Here is a 22,203-nt window from a genome sequence, read left to right on the forward strand (position 1 = left end):
AAACCTTGGTATACCAGCCTTCTTCAACTGGTGCCTTCACCATTTTGTTGGACAAAAATCACCAAACCTTTGGGTTTCCTGAAAGCAACTGGCTGACCTCCATTGGAAAGTCAACAGTGGCTGAGGTAGACCTTGGTATGAATCAGTGAAGTCATTTTCATATTAAATTCCCACAATTAGATTGATGATTTGCCTTGTGGAGAGGATGGCTCTGCTTGTGGAAGATCCCTCCACCAATTCTGGGAAATTCTCCCACACCTTGTCCCATTCAACAAGATCTCCTGATTTTGTGTAGCATGTTCAGGATGCTGGAGAGGCAACAATGAAAAGAAGTGGTGTGGAAGCTCACTTCCACCCATACAATTGATCTGAATCCAGCCCTGATATAGGAAGCTGAACTTCAGGATTTGTTGCTTATCTTACCCAATATACTACACTACCTCAATTCTGCAGATTCACAATTTACAGATAATTTTCACTGCCTTGAAGCTTGTGAATACTCAGGTCAGAACAAATGACCTTTCTCTTAACAACTCCCCAGCTGAAGCTGAAAGAAGAAAAGGCAGAGTAAAACTTACCTATTTTATTAGGAGAATCCCCTCCTTGAATCTGCATCAGAAGGTTTTTCGTCTGGAAGATCTGCAGCCCAGCAGCAGAACCAGCAAAGACTAATCCGTATTTGTTGGACACGGCAAGGAGGCTGGAACGCTCTTTGGGGAGCTCCTCGGGGGTGTCGAAGATACGCACTTTCTTCAGCGCCCTGAATTGAAAATCCTGCAGGCACACACGCCGCTTTCAAGGGCTGCTCTTGCGGGGGGCTCCACGCACCCCGGACACCCCCTCCTGACCCGCACACTCGTTCCAGTTCTCCCGCCCCCCAAAAAGCACACGAGGAACCCGCTCAAAACCTGGTTTCCCCCCCCCCCCCCGCAATGCCGGTCCTCTCCTCCGCCCGCCCGCCTCACCTTCATCTCCCGCTCGGGAATCACGTCCATGTCGTCGCCCATCCCGCCGCCGTTAAAGCCGCTGACAGACGGAGCGCGCGCAGCCACCAATCACATCCCCCGCCGCTTCTTCTCTGTGGGGGGAACGAAAGGACGACGGACACTTCCGCTTCCTAAGACCCTCTAGGCGTAGCTCTATTCCGCCTTCAGTTTTTCTAGCCGCGGGACTCTATGGAAGAGTATGGTGGGAAGGCGGCGGGCGACGCTTGCTCGGAGCGCTTTCGCGAGGCTTTTCCGGAAAGGGCGGGCGCGAGGGAGCGGCCGGGTCTTCAGGCCGCAAGCGGTGTCGTATCGTCCCTTCAGTCCGGCGGGCGCGAGAAACAAACCAACTTTTTCCGAGTGGGAGGGGGAAGATACCTGTTTTGGACACGGCTTCTGGTGTCGCTCTAGGCCCGAGAGTCTATTTCTCTATGTTAGAAATGGTGGAGACCGGAAGAAGAATAAAAACACAGACTTACGAAAATTAGATTATAAAGAACGTTCGCGTTCCGAACTCTTTTAGTCTCTGAAGTGAACGGAAGGGGCGTCTTTAGAAAGCGACAGATAAATTCAGGATTTTGGCATGGATGCTGCTTCTTTGCCATTTATCACACAGTTTATTTCTTATTATTTAACTTTAAAAAACCCCTCATTTCCAAAGTGCCTTACATACATAGTGCCTCAAGGACTTCAAGAGTAAGTCCCTGCCCCTGTAAGTGCCCTGCCCCGTGGCACTTACAGTAGCAGCTGTGATTTGCAGTCCCCAAATAAACTCAAACGGGTGGGCAACTTTGGCCCACAGCATCCGTCATCCTTAATTTGGGGGCTTGTAGGCCACAGTATCTGGATAGCCACTGATCACCCTCTTGCCCTTTTCAAAGGTGAACATGGCAGATTATGCATTCAGGGCTTATCTAGAGTGAAATGTTTAATAAACACACATATTTGTATCTGTTTCAAGGCTGCCAAATTGTGCACACTTGATTAACTCCAATGCATAAGATTGCACTGCTGTTTGCCTCAATGGGACCAGCCTTCACGCATGGTCAGGCATGGGTGTGTGGGACAATGTCACAGGCGTGGGGCTTTATTATACTTCCTCTAATCTAAGAAATGCTTAGGGACTGCAGTGCCCGTAACTAAAAAGCGCTTTTTGGAGGAAAACTAACCTTGGCAATCTTCACAAGAGCCCTCCAGGACAGAGCCTATTGATTTGATTTATATCCCACTTTTTTCTTACACATTCACATCATTCTCCTCCTGCTGCTCTCAATCTTATCTCCTTCTTTCCTGCAAAGGAACCCAAGGTTGCCTGCATAATCCTCCGTGGCTGCCTCCTTTCCATTTTATCCTCAACAGCCCTGTGAGGTAGGTCAGGCCAAGAGTCTGTGACTGGCCCAAAGTCACCCAGTTGGCTCCACGGCCAAGTGGGGACTTGAACCTGGATCGCCTGAGTCCCAGTGAACTGCTACACCACTCTGGCTATCGACTTGGAAATGAGGCAGACGCACTGTTTAAAATTTATTTATTTATAACATTTCTATGCCGCACCCATCGCTGAAGCCTCGGGGCGGCAATGGGATGGTTTTTTAAGTATTTTTTGAAGATAGGAGTACATCATTGTTAATAATAGTAAGTTGCTGGCATCACCACTGTGCCTGGTGCTTTACTAGGTGCAAGAGGACAGGTATCTGCCCCGAGGAACTTACAATCTAAAATAGGATTGGTACCCCTTTATATTTTATGTGATAACTTCATGTTTGGGAAACACTCTCACGAAGACAGTGGGTTTGGAAGGGCCTTACCCATGCAGTCTGGAATGTGTCTGCACAGTGTCAGAGTCTCTTACCAATGGCAGGAATGAACACCGGGACCTGTAGGGAAGGTTGAATCGCCTTGAACCCCTGCAGTTTTATTGGTGAGATCATGCTGGCCCCCTGCAGTGACTTACTGAAGTGACAGCATGCTATCCATAGCGGTCCTCACAACCAACTACCAGCTTTTAGAACATATACAGAGTGCTTTATGGCTTCTGTGTCACCTCACAGCAGCAGATGATGACAAAATAATGAAATAATGGGAACACAGTCAAAAGAATGTGAGAGATCTGCAGAAGGGACTTAATACAATACCACGGATTACAGGATATTGCCATGTAAATCAGGAAAGATTGTCAGTCCTGGCTGTGGGCTTGGACATGTGAATCAGGGTGATCGCAATCCTGCTAGGAAGACCTGGCTGGCCCTTGCCAGTTTTGTTGCTCTCAGCACAAGAATAGACGGGTTAACTTTCCTTGGGACACCGTCCTCAGCAGGTGAGCTGAGAGTTCCACTCTCTTCAAGGAACAGCTCACAGAAGCCTGGCTTGGAATTCTGGTCCTTTCTGGGAAAGAGAGGCAGGGACACTGCAGGTTGGGATGTATAACACAAAGGCATATATAAGCAACCTTTCCTATAAGGATTCATCTAAATTTTCCCAGCAATAGGCTAACACAATGTGCCACCTCCCTCCCCCCCTCCCCCCAGTGTATCTGCCTCATCTCAGGGCAAAGGATCCCTTTATATACAAGCAAGAACATTAAACAGTGCGACTGGGTTGCTATTTTTATTTAAAATCGTGAATTTACAAGCACAAGGTTGAAGCACACCCACACCTTCTCCCCCCCCCCCCCCCCCCCCCCCCAAGAGCAACTGCAGAAAAACAAAAGGAAAAGGGCCTGGGGGCCACTCACAAATGAGCCGAGTACCCGCTTGCAGGGTCAGAGGTTCAGACTTTGAGCTTGTGGGGAGGAAGAAGAGAAACTAACCCTGCTGCAGCCTCTGAAGGGTTTCTCATGGAGGCAGTTTGCTAAATATTCCACAGCAGGGCAGAATTGGCCGGGCAAACTGATTTCCCTTTGCAAAGTGAACCCAGGAGCCCTCTTCCACCGACTTGGGAAGAGAAGACAGCCAAGCAAGTCCCTCATCACAGGGCCGGGGAGCCTCCGGCCCGTGGGCCAGCTTGATTCCGCTCTGCCTGTCCCAGATTCCATCCCCTTTCCCCAACCTCCAGCTGGGCTTTCCCAGCTTTTGTGCTGTTTCCTCCTCATCCAGGAAGACTGAAATGCCTCTTCCAGGGCTTACTTCCCAGAAGCAAGTGCTCCGGGCTGGCTGGAGCACTGGGATTTTTAAAACTGGAATGGGCTCGTTATCTTGGCCCCTGTACCTTTTCCCTTTGGGCCCACCTGCTACTGCAGTGTGGTTACCCCCATGCCCAGATTCTCCAAAACTGAGGTTCCTTGCCCCGTGTCCCCAATTGCAAAACCAAAAGGGTCTCCATCAAGAAGCCCCCGCATGATCCGTGCAAGCTGTCTTGCCCCTGAGCCATCCCCCGGTGCCCGAGCGGCTGAGCTCTGGGATTAGTCTGGGAGATTGAGAGGGAATCTCTTTTCTTTTCTTTTCTTTTCTTTTTTCTTTTTTCTTTTCAGCAGACCACAGAAAGCATTGCAGATAAAATTCTGGAAGCCGGTTGTACTGCAAGAAGTGACTTGCCAATAACATAAGGGCTGGAGTTCAAATTTCCTTCCCCTGCCCCGTCCCTCTTTCCCTCCAAGCCCTGCATCAGGCCGTCCTGCTTGCTCTTTGCAGCCACAAACCCACTGGTGGGGAAGCGTGGGGTTCAGGGCTGTCAGCAGGGGGACCCTAACCCCGCGGTTTGGAGCGGGGCGGCAGGCTGGGTGGGGAAGGAGACAAGCAGAGGCTGGAAGGGCGGCAGGAGACGGAGAGGAGGCGGTGGCTGCCGGAGATGCATCTCTGGGCGAGGGGAGCTGGCCCTCGACGCCTTCCGCTGCCTTTGGGGCCACGCTCGCAACATCGGTGCTGGCCAGAAGTCTGTCGCGTTGGCTGGGAAGTCACATGGTTCGGTAGCATGACTGCAGAGGCCTTGGAAAACCAACCGTGTGATGTTTGGGGTGGGATTTGGCTTTTGGGTTCACATTTTTGTTTTTCACTACTGACCCAAGCCTTTGAGACAGAGACCAGGGCGGGGGAAGAGGGAGAGAGGGAGGAAAGGACAGCTGTTGTTATTTTAAATGGCCATCTAGGAACTCCTCTGAGTAAAGTCCCTGCAAATTCCCTTGTTTTTCCTTTTGCTAAAGTGGGTTAGTTTATTGCTTTCTATGAATGTCTAGTATAAAACTAACCAAGAGAAGTTCTGGGGATAGGCCCAGGTCAGGGGAAGTGATGTGAAGTTTGGCTGTGAGGGGTTTTTTTCCCTTTAAGGAAGACTAGAAATCGCTCTCTCCGGAGGCGGACCTGAAGGCTTTGGGGTGCTCTCACTGGCTTTTCCTTCAAACATCATGACCCTAAAAGAAAGAAGAAGGAGGGCAGTGAAAAACCAGAAGGGGAGCAGAAATTCAGAGTGGGTGGATGTTCTGGTTGCCATACCTACATTAGCAATTATCAATTTTTCTGGGCTATAATGTGAACCAACTGGCTGGCTGGGGCATGTGAGGGGTTGTGGGGGAGTCCTGGCTGGACACCTGCAACTCCGGTTTTGAACTCACACAAGCGACCTGAGAGCAGCGTTTGCCACGCGGGAATCCTCCTGGAATAGCGGAAGGGCTCAAAGTTCACGTCATGTGCGGAGTGCTAAGATTTCCGTGAGCAGAAAATGAAAAACCGCATGTGCTCTGAGCTTTTGATTGGGGTTGGGAAACCGTCACACCTCGGACCTTGCCAGGGGCTCAGAAGCAGTTGCAAAGCGTGGGGCGGAGCTGGGGAAGAGAAAAGCGAGCTTTGCAGCTGAAGTAACACACAGGATCCACCTGAGCAGCCCTCAGCCGTGCCGGGATAGGAAGTCCCGGCTCGGAAATGGCCCAGCTGTGCCAGGGATGTCAAAGGCAAGCGCACCGCCTGGGAAGCCACAGCACCGAGCTCCCTGCAGCTCAAGAAGCCGGGCTTCAAATCCGGACGTCAGCCACTCCCCCACCCCGGCCCTGCCTGGGGTACTCACAGCTTGAGGACCGCCGACCGCTTCCCAAGCATCAGGTTGACGAAGTCCTGGTAGGAGATGGTGTCGCCGGTCCCCCCGGTTACTTCGGAGATCATCTTCTTCAGCTCCAGGTGGGTCTTGGGGGCACCCAATTTCTCCATCATCCTTTTCACAGACATCAGGTCTGCAAGGAGCAACAGCGAGGGGTGTGGGGCCAGGGCTGGAGCGGGAGGGCTCCGAGGGGAACTGCCCTCCAGCGTTTCTGTCCAGCAGTGCGAACCCCACAACCCCGAATGTGCCACCCTGTCGATAATGCAAAGTATTTGGGGGTGACGCCGCCCCAGAGACCCCCTGGCTCCAGGTGGGGGCAGGAATGACCAGACCCGCTTTGTGACTCAGATCAACCCCCGGCCTGGATTGTTGGGCTGCGGCTAGGGGGAGGGTCAGGGCTGTGCCCCCGCTGACCACAGCGCCTGTTCCCGGGCATGAGTCCACTGGACTCAGGGGGTCCCACTCATGGGAGCCGAGCCAGCTGTGCCCGTGCGCTGACAAGCCCCTGAAGCCGCCTGCACGGTGAAGGGGGCCCTGTGGGAGAGGACGGCCCAGCCCGCCCCCCGTGCAGATCGCGCCTCCCACCCCCAGGGCGGCTGTGGGCAGCGGTGGCTGGTGGCGCTGGGGCCGGGGAACGGCGCAGGGCTGGCTCCGGAGACGCTCCGCCCGCGTCCCGAGTGGTTCGCTCTGCCACGTCTGTCCAAATACAACCCGGCCCACTCGCCACCACCGGCCTCGCCACGGAGGGACGAGGAGAGGCCCTTCCCATGTGTTCAGCGCCACCTCCTTTAGCCGGCTTCCAAAGTGGGCTTTTCGGGGCCCTTCACTGGGCTTGTAACTTGGCGCAGAAGAGGGGCCGTTTCCGCACAGACGCGCGACGACGCAGGGCACCTCCGGGTCCAGGCACCCAGCTCCCGAACTGCGCCTCACAAGGGGCACTCACCGATCTCGCCTTGGTTATTCAGGTCGAACTCCATGTACTTTTCTGGAAAAGAAGAGCGGGGCTCAGCCACGGCCGCCCCGGCTGGCTCTCGGGGCAAAGCCACACGGAAGCGTTGCCCAGCTTGGCTGGGACGCGGGGATCCTGAAGGAGCCTGATTAGTGTAACTAATGTCGTTAGCTTTCAGCCGAACGAATGCCATTTGCTTTCTGTATAACGGCTTGCTTTGCAGAGGAAAAGGGAGAAGGCAAAGGAATGTCGATCAGCGGCAGTGAGTGAGAGAAGGCCCCCCAGCAAGGACTGGCACGCAGGGATCACGCTCCACCTGGACGCAGGTAAGGGGCCTTCACAGGCCAGGTGTGCAGTGGACATGCAGGCCCCGCAAGGGGATTGGTGAAAGGGTCAGGCAGACCCCGAGGGGGGATTGGGCGAGGGAACAGTGGGGGCAAGATTGAGGGAGAGAGAGAGAGAGAAAAGCAGGATTGTGTTGTGTTGCTGCCTGCCTGCTGCATGTGGGAGCAGTCACCCGGTGCCTTTGCTCAGCTGAATGAAAGAAACTAAAAAGAATCTCCGCCTGCCGAACCTTATTGGCATTTGGTTGAGGGGTCTGTAAGTCACCTGGCTAGCAGGGACACCAACAACCCGGTTCCAGCCTCCTCGTGGCCGTGAAGCTCGCAGGGTGACACTGGGCCAATCATGCTGGCGGAGGCTCACCTCCCTCACAGGGTTGTTGTGTGGATAAACTGGAGCGGGGGCTCCCGAAGCCATCGGGGGTTTGGCAAGATGAGAAATGACCCGATTTGTCTGTAAGAATAACTTGCCCTCCCTCGACAAGAGGCTCCCTGCAACTCCTGCACAGTCGCCTCTGCCCACCGGGTGGGTGCGGGTGCAGCTCCCCAAGGAGGACACAGGTCTCTCCCGCGGACTGCCGTGTTCGTGCGGCCCCTTCTCTTCGGCAGCCTGCACCCCGAGCGTCCACGGTGCTGCACCCCTCTCTGCACATGGGCTCCACCAGGGAGGGCTCCTGCAGCAGGGGTGGCGAACCGATGGCACGTGTGCCGCAGCGGGCACAGCCCACAGAGCCCCCTCGGCCGGCACGCCAGCCGAGTCGCCCCAGCATCGCCCCAGCAGCCGAGCATCGGATAACGGCGCACGCGGGGGCCATGCGCATGCTCGGAAAGGAGTAGCAGCGCCAGGCGATGGCGTTACAAACCATGACTTATTAGCCACGACTCATCCAAGCTTTCGCATGGCCGATCAGTGTGCTGCCAAGGAGATAGATACATATTTGCTTGGACTGGCTGTGAGCTTATTACATTCATTTTTATTAACACAAGATTTTAGCTCTGAGTTTTCAAAAGGGTGCAATTTAATATCTAAGATTTAGCAAAGAGATGTTCTGATTAAGAGACTGGGATGCTTTTGACGTTGTGCTGTCCCCCGGGCATGTGTGAATCTGCAGCATCATATTTAATTGTTTCTTCTAAACGAAAACCTCAGTATTCAGGTTTTATTGCAGTGTTGGCACTTTGCAATAAATAAGTGGGTTTTGGGTTGCAGTTTGGGCTCTAAAAGATTCGCCATCACTGTCCTGGAGTATTCAGAATAAAAGCTGCCATGGGGAAGGACACCCCCCCACCCCCCCGGCAAAGGAATCAGCAGCCTCCGTGCCTTCTCCCCTCCAGGGCCTCCCCTCCCCTCTTACTCACACTGGAGAGCCAGGGTGGCGCAGTGGTTAAGAGCGCGGGGCTGGGATGCTGGAGACCCGGGTTCCAGTCCCTGCCCGGCCAGGGAGCCAACTGGGTGACTTGGGGCCAGTCACAGACTCTCAGACCGGCCTACCTCACAGGGTTGTTGTGAGGATAGGATTGAGAGCAGCAGGAGAACAATACAGGCTGCTTTGGGTTCACTGCAAGCACAAAGCAGGTTGCGCCTCGAATGCACCGACACATCAAAGCTCCCGCTTGCTTGCTTGGAGGGCCCAGGGCTGGGACTGACCCTGACCATCACCTTTGGTGGGCCAGAGAGACAAGCAGGTGGGCAGGCAAGTTGCAATGGGGCAGAGGAGGGGCAGGCCCCAGGGCTCTTGGCCACGGGCCCCCGTTCAGGTTGGAGTCCTTGGCAGGGGCCCGTCCGTGCTGACCCTTGGCCCTGCACGTTCTCTGCTCCCCGAGGATTTGGCCGGAAAAGCACTGAAGCAAGCTGGACCCTTGCACGGCCCTGCTTCCCCCCTCTCCATTCCCAGCATCCGGGACTGGAGTCTCTCCGGAAGAAGGGCCCCCACATGGCCCTTTCATCCCGAGTGCAGTGAGGCGCAATCCCGCCGGAGCACGCCCGCTCCCACACAGAGCGCGTTACGTGACCGCCTGCCAATTCTGCGGGCAGCTCCTGTGCCTCTTGGCCCGGCGGGGGGGAAGGAGGCTGAACAATGGCCCCATTGAGGGGCAGCCACTTGGGGACTCCCGTGTTCGAATGGGGCTTTGAATTGCAGAGACAAAAAGTGCCAGGGCGAGCGCGGGCTGAGGAGCGCGGGCAGAGGCGGAGGCCGCTGGCACAGTGTGGAGAAGGCCTGCTCTGCTCCGGAGGGGAAATGATCCTCCCTCCCAGGGTGCACTGACTGGTTTCCAGTGGCACAGAGCGGGGAGGTGGAGGGTGTGTTCTTGGGGAAAATGGGACAACTGCAGCCCTCCAACGCACTGGGAAGGGAAGGCAGCTCAGTCTCACAACGTGCTGGTTATTACATGCATGTGCTGGCTTTGCAAGGCATCCAAGGTGGCTTCAGCGACTTCTCCTCTCCCCTCCTCATCCCGACCAGCAACCCTGCGAGGTAGGCATGGTTGTGCACCTGCCCGAAAGTTGTCCAGGAAGCTTCCTAGTCAAGTGGAGGCCAGATCCGAATCCCAGTCCAACCTTCTAACTACCGTATCACTCTGGCATGGCTCTCTCTCTCTCTCTCTCTCTCTCTCTCTCTCTCTCTCTCTCTCTCGGTTACGAAGCAACATGATGGACACACAGATGCCATGAAAAGCAGGGCAGGTTGGACACCTGGATTTCCCACCTGGAAACTCAGCCAGGCCGGTGGGGCATGAAGCTTGGTCCTACCTACACTGGCCTTCCCCACCCGGACCCCTCTGTATGTGCCAGACAACAAATCTCACCTACCCCCACCCAGAAAGGCCACCTTGACGGAGATTTTCTTCCTCTTCTGCATTTTATCTTCATAACAACCCTGCAAAGTAGGCTCGGCCGGGAGTCCATTCCAGTGCCTTTTCTTTTCTTTTCCTCTTCCTCTATAAACGTCTTGCCTTTCTGATGCTTCAGATCCGCCCTTTTCCCCTCTCACAGCACTCAGGGAGGCTTACGACCCTTCCTCTCCATGTTGTCCTCCCAACAACCCTGCGAGGTAGGTCAGGCTGAGGGTCTGTGACTGCTGAAGTTGTCCAGGGATCCCCACGGCCGAAAGGGGCCTGGAACCCCGTCCTGCCGAGCCCCAGCCAAACACTGCACTGCCTCGGCAGTTCCTTCTTTTATCCCCTTCCCCTTCAGCGGCAAAAGGGATGGGGTTGTAATGAACGGCTTGCTTTTCTAGCAAGCGACGGTTAGCACAGCTCCCCCGCCACCTTCGCAGCCCTGGGCTCCAAAGCGAGCGCCGCAGCCGCCTGGCACTGTCACCAAACCGTGGCGTGTGTGTTGCAGCTCGACAAGCTTCCTAGGCAGCCACGGGGAAAGGCAGCTTGTCTCCCGTTCGGCCCATCTGCCATTTATGTTCATTTACGTTCATTTCTCCGCCACGATAACCCTCGACGTGCTTTGCCGCGTGAGATCAGGTCTGCAAGGCAGATGGTGACATGATCTTCCAAGCTGGAAGGAAGAGGTGTCCCAAATGGGTACTTCTGGCCCCGATCCCCCGAAAGGGAATCCTGGCACACTGGGCGGGAGGGAGGCGCTTGCAGAGGCGTTTAAGCGAGCATGCCCAGGCAGTCTGTGGCTTGGAGGCCGTTCTTCCCAGGGGAAGCCATCCCGCAGATGTTTCAGCCCCCCCTTTAATTCAAAAGTAGGACTTTCCCGGGGGCAAATGAACTCTGCACATGCCCAGGAGATCTCTTGCCAAGAGCCAGCATCTGCATTCAGTGGAGTCCCTGTCCTGGCTCGGTGCGACCAAGCAGAAGAAGCACGCAAGCGTCCAGTGAGGACCCAGAGCCCACGCTGGAGGCAGAGCGTGTCCGTATGGTTCCCATTTTGTGGTTCCGCCAGGTCAAGCCGCTGGACCCTGGGGAGGGGAGCTGGGAGCGGGCCGGTCTGAACTGCCTTCGCCACCTAAACGGAGGCGGATTTGTGTACGCTCCACAAAGCCGCCCTGCGAAGGAAGCAGGCCTTCCAAGACCCCGATTTCTGCATCCCACATCTGCCTCTTGGCAACCGCCAAGGAGAAAGTCTGGAAGCTTGTCCCAGGCACTTACGGCCCAGGTCCTTTGACGGGACTCTGCAGAAGCCAGCTGGGAAGCAGGCGCCAAAGCCAACCATTCCGAGGGAGGGAGGGAGGGAGGGAGGGGGGCTTTGTGGATCTGCTTTTGGCACTGGGAGAAATGGGGCACGGCTGGCCACAGCCTGCTCTTAAGAGGCCTTCCCTGCACCTGGTGTCCTTCGGAAGTGTGGACTGCAAGTACCAGCATCCCCAGCTGGCATGCCTTGTAACAGGGCTCCCCCACTGGCGCTCCAGATCAGTGGGCGAAAGAGAGACGGTTTGTAAACTGCAGGAAAGCTTGAAAAATGGGCCTCTTTTTGTGCTGGACTGAGGCTCAGGACATCCGGGTTCTAGCCCCACCTTGGCCGAGAAGCTCCCTGGGTCACAGACTCTCAGCCTGACCTACCTCGCAGGGTTGCTGTGAGGATCAATGGAGAGGAGGGGAACTGTCTCAGCAGCCTTAGACTCCTTGCGGGCGGAAGAAAGGCAGAGCGGAAAAATTCCATTGACAAGAAGGGACACCGACACCCAGGGCTGTGAGAAATAGTGCGGGGTTGGGGTTAGGGGCCGATGCCCCACAGATGCAGGACGGCCGATTCCTCTGGGCCCAGGCAGGCATCCAGTGCCCCCTGTGCCAACCCCATGCACCCGTCTGGGGCAAAACTGTAGGCAAACCGCCATGGGGCTATGCCAAAAGACCTCCGTGTACAATTTGCTCTGATACCTTTAAACATGGCAAGTTTGTCCTCCAGATCCTCATCATCACTGAACTTCGGGTCGCACAGAAATTCCTGTGGGAAGGAAGAAGAAAACACATGGATACCCCTGAATACAGGTCTGGAAGAAAGAAATTCTTGAGATCGTGGATGGAATCCTTGAGCAGTGTCTCGGTGCGGCTTAGGTTTCATGCCTCTGAAAATATCAAATCCAAGGTGCTAGTGTTTTGCTAGGACTCCATAAGCTAAAAAAAAGCCATAGGACCCCGGCGGGGCGGGGGGGGGGGCGGGCTGAGTCGGGACAGGAAAACCAGCGTTCCTTGCCTGCAGCTGAAACGTGTTTTCAAAGCACACTGGAGATTGTTTTGTGGCTGCGAGGGGAAGTGGCTGGAAACGGGTGATCTGGAGCAGAAGATCTGCAGGAGAGAAAGCTTTTTTCTTCTGAATCTGCTGCCCACGAAGCTTCTTCAAGAGACAAGAACAATCTCACATCAAGCTTCTCATCCATTGGAGCATCAGGTGGAGTTGGCCCTTTCGCTAATCTTTACAACAACCCTGCAAAGTAGGCCTGCGTGGTTTATCCCTCAGGGACCAGTGCCATTGATCTGGAGGGAATTTAGTTTTGCCCAACGCGGGCCTTGTTTGAGGGCAGGCTGGAATCGGAGGTGTGGAAGCCAGAGCACTGGGCATGTTCAGCCTGGAGAAGAGAAGACTGAGGGGGGACATGAGATCCCTCTATAAGTCTCTCAAAGGCTGTCCCAAAGAGGAGGGTCAAGATCTCTTCCTGCGGATGCCAGAGTGCAGGACACGGAAGAATCCATTCAAGGTGCGACAACCCAGATTCAGGCGGTACATCAGGAAAAGCTTCCTCACGGTCAGAGCAACATGACAGTGGGATCAGCTGCCTGGAGGGGTGGGGGGCTCCCCCACACTGGAGACATTCAAGAAGAAGCTGGACAGCCCTCTGAGTGGGAGGGTGTAATGTGGTGTCCTGCCACAGCAGGGGGTTGGACTGGATGGCCTCCATGGCCCCTTCCAACTCTGCTATTCTATGACTCTATGGTTCATTTCCCATCCCGAGGGACAACCCTGCACCGAGGTCTCCGGTTTCAGGCATCCAGATAGGAGAAGGATGCGGGTGGGGCAGGAGAGGGGGCTTCCCAGTTTGGAATCGCCATCTGCTGCCATGAGTGCAGGGCAGGGCAGGGAGGAGCGGGCCAGCAACCCTGCCCTGCGGTCATTCCAGCCTTGGGAAAGTTTGAGCAAAGTTTCTGCTCTTCCATATAAGGTCCAAGCTGGCTGCCGGCGGGTGACCTTGCCGTGCCATCCCAGACGAGGCTGGTATGTCAACTATGCTGCAGCGATTTCAGAAGCTTTGGGGCAGGATCAGGTTTGAGCCGTCGCACAGCTGGCAAGATAATAATAATAAGAAAAGCCAACGGGAGAAGCAAATGGTCCGCATGTGCCCCGAGATTGAGAATGACTCTCTGGGGGCAGCGGGGAGAAAGATGCTCCGCCATTTGGCGGCTGTTCGGCACCTGCAAGAAAAATGAGGAAGACTTTATGGGGTTGCGGCAACTCTGTTTGCGGTGGAGTTTATGCCTGGCCGTCCCCGACGCGAAAAGCTACGGAGGTGCTCTTCGCAGTGACTAAAGGGATGCTAAGAGAAATGGGAGGCCGATCCCACTGAATTTCCCATGGGCAAGGGAACAAAACACCGTCTCACACAGCCTTCCCCGGCCCCCGGGCAGTTGGGACTTCAACTCCCATCAACCCCAGCCAGGCAGGCCATGGTTCCCAGCCGATACCTTCCTTTGGCAATGCAGAACAAAGCATCCGCTTTGCAGTTAAAACCAGTTGCCCCAGAGTTGCAAATGGCAACCCCATGGCCTTGCAAAGTGGAAATCACGAGAGCGCACTAACCTGGAATTCTCTCATCCAACCCGCTTCCCATGGAGAGGTGGGAATGAGGAAGGAAAAGCAGGCAGATTCCAGAGCAGGCTCTTCCATCCCCTTGTCCGGGGCTGACACCCAAATGAAAGCTGCTGCCCACGGTCAAAATTCAAACCCGGCTCAGCCGCGCGGCAGGCAAGAATGGCAGGGCAGGCCTGAGTCAGGATGAGTGTCCCCCACACCCCATCCTGTGTACACAACAGATTTCTCTTCTGGAGGGCTGGTGAAGGGGACAGACACTCGGCTCGGATGGGTGAGCAACTCAGAGGAATAATATTTAAAGGCACGGCCTTCTGAAAGCAAGGCAGCAGCGTGGGTGCCAGCCAATATTTAGCAGCTGTCCTCAACTCAGAAGAACTCAGAAGATTCAGGCCAGCAAGTCGAATTGCCACAGAGGGGGAGTTTTGGGGGGTGACTCTCTTTCAGGATGTGTGAAGCTCTCAATTCTCTTTCTCCAGATTGCCAGGCACATCGAATGTGCAAAAGGGAGCGAGGAGGAGCGCTGCGGACAAACAGCCGGCGTCAGAATTTGCTCTGGCCTGAACTGAAAGCCCTGAAGCCTTCGCCTGGGCCCACCTGTCCTTGCTCAACCGGAGTCGTTGGCTTTCCGGGGGCTGTTGCAATCAATGCTCACGCCAAGCGGTCCTGCCAGGTTTTGAAAACAAACACTCACACTTTCCGGCCTGTACCTGCTGCCTGTGAGAGGAGGTTTTGGTCTGAAGAAACCTCATGTGGTTCCAGCTCGGATGCTAAACAGGTATAAGCCGAGGCCAGCACCAATGGTAGGCATGATTGGGCATCTTCCAAGGGCCCATACCCAAAAGGGGGCCACAGACTACATCCCCCTGGAGTTGCTGCCCTTCTCCCCCATTGCAGTCTGCCTCTCACTCTGCCCAGAGTGGGGGCATTATTTATTATATTTATATCCCACCTTTCTCAAGGTGCTTGGATGTGGTTCCCTGATGGTCTCCCCTCCAAGCTCAGCCCAGCCGCAGACTTGCTTAGCTTCGCCACAACTGAAGGTTGTATGTGCCTCCAGACCACCCTCTGGACATGATGAGGGGGAGAAGCAGGAGACACCTCTGTCTCCTGACTTCCTGACCACAGGTCAGGCCTGCTGGGGCTGATGGGAGTTGTAGTCCGAAACATGTGGAAGCCGCTGGCCTGCAGCGTGCTCCTCTGCACATCCTCCAAGAATATGCTTTCATCCCTCTTTGGCCCGGCTGTGGTTCCAAAGAGCCGGTTTTGCGCCCGCTGCTCTGCTTCGTAGGGTGATTGCCGAGGGAAGCCGCTGAAAGAACAGGTGAGCACTGGAAGCTGTCCTGGGCCTGCACCCTCCCCGCCCCCGAAACAGCGGCTGCCTCGCACCAGGAGCTTGGACACGCGTGTGCAAAGCCAGCCGCTCTCCCGTTCCTTCCGCACATGCCCCCCTCCCCCGACCCGGCACCTTGATCTCCGTGAACTAGCCAGGGCCGGAAGCCGGTGCTTAAGTCCCGGGATCAAGGCTGATGAAAGCCGGGTTTTTTTGAGAGGGGGGATCAGAAGGGTAGGAAGCCACAGGCAGGAAGCGAGGGGGGTGCAAGAGCCTTGAAGTGCCATGTGTGGCGATAGGCTGGATTTCTGTCCGCCAGGCATGTGCTCGAAACGTGGAATCTCTTCCCAGAAGGAATGGCCACACTGAAAGCTGACTGGTGTTTTTCCAATGTTGGCCTTCTCCAGGCCTGGTGAGGCGTCTGTCGTGCGTGGAGGGCACCATTCTGGCTGCGAAAGCATCATCTGCAAAGAATAATCATCAAAGGGATCGATGTAATGCAGCCCAGCATGCCAGCCAGAGATGTGCGTTCACGTCTTGCTTCAGCAGAGCGTGCTCATCCCATGCAACTGAAGGGGATGAGAGAGAAAGAGGGACATTCCACCAGCCCCATCCAAAGAGGGCTTCGCTTTTTCTCTTCCCTCCCCTTCCCTTTCTTCTTGCATGTTGTGCCCTGTAGATTGTAAGCCTGTAAGGCAGCGACTCTCTTGTTTAAATGCTTGTTTGCTCTGGGATCCTTTTGGAATTTGTTTCCATAAGATGGAGCAGTGGCACCAAGCGGGCAGTTTTAAAAGGGGCCTTGACAAATTCCTGAGTGGGGGAGTGATCAATGCTACTAGTCCTGATGGCTCTAGGCTTCCTGCAGGTCAAAGGCAGGGTGCCTGGGTGCACCAGCTGCTGGAGGGTTCTGTGGCATTCATGCCGTGCCTGTGGGTCCCACGGCCAGTTGGTGTTTTCTTCTGTTTTTATGTTCATAATCAGTAACTTGAGCTAGGAACATCACAGGGCGATGGGAAGCGTTGCAACCTGTTTTGTGGTGGGGAGGGTGAGGCTTGACGGGGCATGACCGCCCCCAGTTTGGAGCTTGGATGTCCTCCTTGCAGTCGGTCTGCTGGGCTTCCCGGTGGATAGGCCTGGTGTCCAAAGGAAAGGAACGCCATCTAGCACAGCTTTCCCCCAGATGCTTTGGACTTCAGCTCCCATCAGCCCCACTGCTGGCCCCAGCCTATACTTTCTTCTGGCAATTCCAAATAATCTGCTTCCCAATTAGAACCAGCTGCCCGAGAGCTGTCCCCGTATTTTTCTCATGCCCTTGCAAGAGAACAGCTGCAAGACACCCAGAAGCCACCAGACAGATATTCTGAGGGTGCAACATCTGAATTTCTTTCATGTAACCTCCCCTCCCCTAAACGGGTGGGGAAAAGGTGCTCAAAATATTCAGAGCTTCTACAGCAGGTTTTCCCAGAGCCCCAGAGAGAGTGGATGAAAGCTGCACCTTCCTGTTCTTGCATCACCTGGGGTGCTCTTCTGCGCAGGCTTAAGGCAGAGAAAAAGGTTTTCCTTTCAGCCTGGAAGCCGACGGGCGCTTTTCTGCCTACAGCTGTGTAGGACTGTGCCTTAAATGGAGGGTAGTTTGAAATCAGCTTTGACTGTGCTGAGAGGTTTTACCAGCAGTTGTGAGGGGTGGGCCTAGGAACTGAAGGGTGGGAGCTCAGCCGGTCCCCCCGAAATGCACACATTGGTAGGCTAAGTTGCAGATGCTCTAACATCTGGCAGAATGTCTGCACCTCTAAAGGGCCTTGTCTGCAGAGGAGATCCTGATTTCAACAAAGGGCACTGGCTTTCAGGAAAAAGAGTCTCAGGCAGGGGAGCAGCCGAGCAGAAATGCGTGTGGGAAGAACTCCAAGGAGTTTTGCTGCAACAAATCTTGGCGCTCCCATCGCTTTATTTCAGAAAGTTCTCGTGGACAGTGGGCTGTAGAAGGAGATGGCTGTCCAGGGACTTGGGCCTTCCAATGTAAGATTTGGGGAGCCAGTCCTAGTGGGCCACCTCCTCACAATGCCCCCGAGCTGCATATTGCAAGGAGATGAGCCTGGGAGAGGCTGGGAGCTGAGTTTCTTTGCATGCCATGTTTTAAATGGGGAGCAAGAATGCTGAACAGGCAAATGCTCTTGGGCCAACCAGGGACATGAAGCCTCCATCCAGGTCTGCCTATGCAGGTCTCCGAGCTTCCGCTCCGGGATTGTCGAGGTTTGCTCACGGTCCAGTTTGTGCAGACGGCACAGAAAGGGCTCTTCACAAGTCAACAGCAAACATTCAGGAGGAACCATGGGAAAGCGAGATCCCACTGGCTAACTTTGCAGGAATTGGCAATGGCCCACATTGCAACATTTCTCTGTCATTGTCCATCAGGAATAGACAAGCAGGCTGTGGGCTCTTTTGCTCTCCCTCGCATAATTAGTCCGCTGGACATGTTTTGGATATCTGTTTTCAACCTGTTTAGCTTGGCTGCATCTTGAGAATGTCCTGGCTGGTAAACAGGGCAACTTTGGATGAATGCTCCACTCCAGATCAGGTGCTCATTTTGCAACATTTGGTGCTGAAAAGCACAAGCACTGTCTTCCCGCTTGGCAGAAACTGCGGGTTTCGAAACACTTTTCGATTCTGCAGCCAGAAAATGGATCTGGTCAAAATTCAGGCCTAGTCGAAGCATTAAAGACATTCGGCAAAGCTGCACCTCGCTTGGCTGTTATTTAATTTCTATTTCAGCTCTTTGGCAAGAGTCTTTCATCGTTCTAATTTCCATCCACTCAAAGGAAACAGGTTTTTTTCCACACTCACTCATTGGATTGAGGAGAACTTGAGTGGCTCCCAGCACAATATTGTCATAATGAACCCCCTCCAAAGAAATCATTAAGTTATATAAGTGGCCACGTTGTAGAACAGACTTTTAAATATTTGGACATTGTCTGCAGGCTAAGAGTGGACAGAAGATGCATGTGGATTTTATCAGTCAGCCACCTCACAGAAGGGCTTGTGCCATATATATATATATATATATATATATATATATATATATATGTGGAAATCAACCCTGACTGCTCTTTAGAAGGTCAGGTACTAAAGATGAAGCTCAGATACTCTGGGCACCTAATGAGAAGGAACAACTCCCTGGAGAAGCCCCTGATGCTGGGAATGATGGACGACGGCAAAAGGAGAAGGGGACGGCAGAGGTTGAGGGGGCTGGATGGGGTCAATGGGGCTTGGGTGGACTCCAGGGGTTGGTGGAGGACAGGAGAGCCTGGAGGAATGTTGCCCATGGGGTTGCGAAGGGTCGGGCATGACTTTGCAATTGAACAACATATGACACACACACACGCCAGAGGCAGTTATGTGTTGGCAGCAAAAAGCTTTTTAAAGGCAAAGTGGCCCCCTCCACACACACTTTAGTATGGGGCACAAACCAGCCATATCCCGCTCTCGGCCCTTTCCAAGCAGCCCAAGCTAAATTCTGGAGAGCCCCTTCCAAGCACCGCACTGCGTTTCCAGGTCAATCTTAGGCTCTGAGGCTGGCATCCCAAAGGTTGGAACGAGGGCTTGGCTTCCCGTCTTTAATCTCTGGTTGACATTTATGTTTTCCCTGGTTGGCCAAGTGCCATCAATTCTCCGATCCACATGGGCCAGCAAAACTCTGCTTTGCAGCTGGAAAGTGATGGACACAAGGAAGGCAGGGCCTTCTTCTTGGCCTTTTGGGCCACCCAGCCAACTGGATGGAGCAAATCTGGCAGATTATCTTGACTCCCCTTCACTGCAATGATACCATGGAGCCTTTGTACTCACTGTTGGCCATTCTTTTACTTCAGCTCTCCCTGAAGGCAGATAGAGGGAAATTCCTTCCAATGATCGTTAAGTCCAGGGAGAGTTAAACAGTGACTCACATCCTTTTATATGCATCTTTTTCTTTGGGACATACAAAGGAAGTTTTACTTACTCTTTTGCATTGGCCAGGACATCCAGATGCCTCTTCAGTGCATTACTTTTCCCAGTGTAAAGCACACACCACTCTTAAAGGTGCTAAATTGTGTGTAATTGTGATGGCAGGATGATTCATCCTGCAATTCATTTGCAGTTTAAAATTACTTTGGATTCTGCTCCTTGTGCCTCTTTCTACACTAGCCCGGTGACCATAATGAACTCTGTTGTGAGTCTGTCAAATGCATGCATGGAGGCAGGGCTGTTTCCTCTAATTATCCACAGCCACCAACATTCAGAGGCAGCCCATGAAAGATGTTATAGTGGAGAAAGACCTGTTTCATTTATCAGTCCCCACCATGCCCTGCTTCTTCGCTTCTGGCCACATTTTAACCCACAGCCACCCGCTCTCTTGACCTTGCTTTGGCTTCCCCACAGATGCCTCATGGAATCTCCTTGCTATGGAATCTCCTTGGGGCAGGGACCTTTGCTCTGTAGATGAACCACAGACTTTGGCTGGCTCTCCTCCCACTTTCCCTCAACCACCTTTGCATTTAATAGTTCCCTGGCCTTTGTGCAGATTATTCTGTTTCTGTCCTACCTTTTTTCCCCGCAACAGCTCCCTCCTCTCCATTTTATCTTCCCGACAGCCCTTTGAAGCAGGTCGGGCTGAGAGTCGGCGACTGGTCCCTTACTGTAATAAATTGTGGTTGTCGTTGTCCTCCAATGCCACCTGGTGAGCTCCATGGTCAAATGGGAACTCGAGCCCAGATCTCTGGAGTCTCAGTTCAGTGCTCTAACCACTAGTCCACAGTGCCTTTGCAAAAGCTGAAATGCCCCTTCTAAAGGTTTAGACACCGCAGAAAGAGAATCAAGATAACAGCATTTCTGCCAGCATTTCTGGTGTCCAGCCCTTTGTCATTTCCCCCTGCCTACTAAAACAGAATTTGGCCCTCAGTCCGAAAACAGTTCTGCAGCCCCAACACCTTCCCAGTAAAGCCCAGAGTCTAAAATCTCCTAACCACACACTGCCTTGGATAGCATTTTGCAGTGTCGCCCGGGCAGGGCTTCCCACCGCCTTTGCTTTTTAAACAGATCTTACATTTACCGCGTGATCTGTACCCGCATTTATTCCCCCACCCCTGACTACTCCTCTCCCAAGTTTGGTGAAGTTTAGGGTCAGCCTTCCCAAGCCAAAGACTTGTGGAACTACCTGGCGGCTCCTTTCACTTCATGCTGACTGGGGACGATGGGGGCTGGAGCCACACACCTCAAAAGGCGCGGGAAGGGATGTCAGACTGCGATTCCCCAGGGGGATACATCTCCTAAGAGTCGGGAAACGAGAAACTTGCCCCGGCCCCAACACCACCAAGGCAGCCACTGCGCGCCGCCCGGAAAAGAAAGCGACCCGCGCAGCCGCGTGAGCAGAGGCACAGCACCCAGGCAACCCCGGGGACCCACCTGGTTGATTTCTCCTAGCCTGCTCTCCTGCTTGGCTTTGAGCAGCCCGAGGGCTTTGCCTCCTGCGGAAAGAGAGTGGGAAAGACACGCGGCCGAGTGAGCCGGGGTGGGACTGGGGGGGGGGCAGGAGCCGGGCCGCGGCCCCCTCCCCCGGGGAGGGCACCCCCCTGCAAAGCCCCGAAGCCCCGCGCTCTCGCTCCCGGGACCCCTTACCTTGGTAGCAGCTGCTGAGCATCACGGACGAGCTGGGGCGCGGCGTCCCCGGCCCGGGCTGCGCTGCGTCCCCGCGCTGCGCTGCGCTGCGCTGCGGCTGAGCCAGGCGCAGGGGAGCGGGGCAGTGCGCGCCGGGGCGGGGGCGGGGGCGGGGGCGGGGGGGTCAGCGCCGGCGCCCGTCAATGGAGCCCATTCATGCGGCCCCGGCAGCTGCCGAAGGCCCCGCTCCGAAGCGCGGGCCGAGGAATGCAGGCAGCCGGCCCCGGACGGGCCCACCGTGGCGGCGGCGGCGGCGGAGGGTTAACCCTTCCTCCGCGGGGCTGCTTCTCCGGCTGCGGCGCGCTGAAGAGCTGCCTCCGGCAGAGGGGGCGTCCTCCTCCTCCTCCTCTTCCTCCTCCTCCTCCTGGAGATCAGAATACACCCAGCTGCTGCTGAGAATCGCAACAGCCAGGGGCGCTGGAAAAGTTGGCCACCTTTCCTGAAACTCTGCCTTTCCGGGATGGCTGCTAGATGGCACCAGGCCACCGTTGGCTTTATTTTAATTTTTAGCGTATTTTAATAAATAAATTTATTTATAGAATTTGTTTTAATTTTTAATTGTGACGCTGTGTTTTATTCAATGGTTTTATATTATCTCCGAGAACTCCGAATTGTGAATATTGTTCTATGCTTTGTTTATTTGTTTTCCCTGTAAGCCGCCCCGAGGCTTCGGGGATGGCTGCAGCATAGAAATGTTATAAATAAATAAATAAATAGAACTATTTCTTTAGTTTTGACCGCTAAAAGACTGATGTCGCGACCCTGGAGAGGGAAACACTCACCTGCCATGCAGTGGATTGGAGACCTGCGCGCTGGAGCAGGTGGCGTGCTCTAGAACCAACAGATGTGTGGATCTTTGCTCTACCTCGGTTGATACTTGTGTAGCTGATACATTTCCATGTTCACAACCACGTGGCTATTTACGGAATGCAATTAGTTGTGTTGTCCTTCTCAGGTTAGGAGAAATTCTTTTGGAGAAAGTCGTAATAAAAACTGAACTGGGGAAAAACCCATGTCAACTTTCTTTTCCACCTGCGGCGGGGGGGGGGGGGGGATCATTCTGATCCGGCGCATGTTTTACTCAGAAGCAAGTTCCTTTGTGTTGGAAACTTTTAGCATGAAATATG

The 22,203-nt window shown here is 54.3% G+C and overlaps 2 protein-coding genes across 8 annotated transcripts in view; both read right to left on the reverse strand.

Moving 5' to 3' along the window:
• NUP214 (nucleoporin 214) overlaps positions 1 to 1,073 on the reverse strand; it is a 57,007-nt gene extending 55,934 nt beyond the window's left edge. For all 7 annotated transcript variants that reach the window (XM_044439936.1, XM_044439937.1, XM_044439940.1 and 4 more), the window contains exons 1-2: positions 966 to 1,073; positions 579 to 774 (exon numbers count right to left, since the gene is read on the reverse strand). In XM_044439936.1, the coding sequence (XP_044295871.1) occupies positions 579 to 774; positions 966 to 1,007 (238 nt within the window). In that variant the 5' untranslated portion in view covers positions 1,008 to 1,073. The remainder of the gene's footprint in view (positions 1 to 578; positions 775 to 965) is intronic.
• A 2,509-nt stretch (positions 1,074 to 3,582) lies between these two features.
• AIF1L (allograft inflammatory factor 1 like) lies at positions 3,583 to 21,142 on the reverse strand. The gene is made up of 6 exons (XM_044439969.1): positions 21,038 to 21,142; positions 20,825 to 20,886; positions 12,135 to 12,201; positions 6,949 to 6,990; positions 5,976 to 6,138; positions 3,583 to 5,325 (listed from the first exon to the last, which is right to left on the reverse strand). The coding sequence occupies exons 1-6, from the start codon at positions 21,057 to 21,059 to the stop codon at positions 5,238 to 5,240; spliced, it is 444 nt and encodes a 147-aa protein (XP_044295904.1). The 5' UTR covers positions 21,060 to 21,142; the 3' UTR covers positions 3,583 to 5,237.
• Positions 21,143 to 22,203: the final 1,061 nt, after the last annotated feature.

Source organism: Varanus komodoensis, unplaced genomic scaffold (genome assembly GCF_004798865.1).
Source record: "Varanus komodoensis strain SLA01 unplaced genomic scaffold, ASM479886v1 scaffold36, whole genome shotgun sequence".
NCBI classification, from domain to species: domain Eukaryota; kingdom Metazoa; phylum Chordata; class Lepidosauria; order Squamata; family Varanidae; genus Varanus; species Varanus komodoensis.

Bases quoted from the DNA above. Each gene is read 5' to 3' on its own strand.
- AIF1L (XM_044439969.1), bottom strand. From the start codon at position 21,059: ATGCTCAGCAGCTGCTACCAAG. The intron at 12,202-20,824 runs GTGGGTCCCCGG...TCCTTCCCACAG, and splicing joins GGCTAGGAGAAATCAACCAG to GAATTTCTGTGCGACCCGAA. The intron at 5,326-5,975 runs GTGAGTACCCCA...TCTTTCTTTTAG, and splicing joins CGGTCGGCGGTCCTCAAGCT to GGTCATGATGTTTGAAGGAA.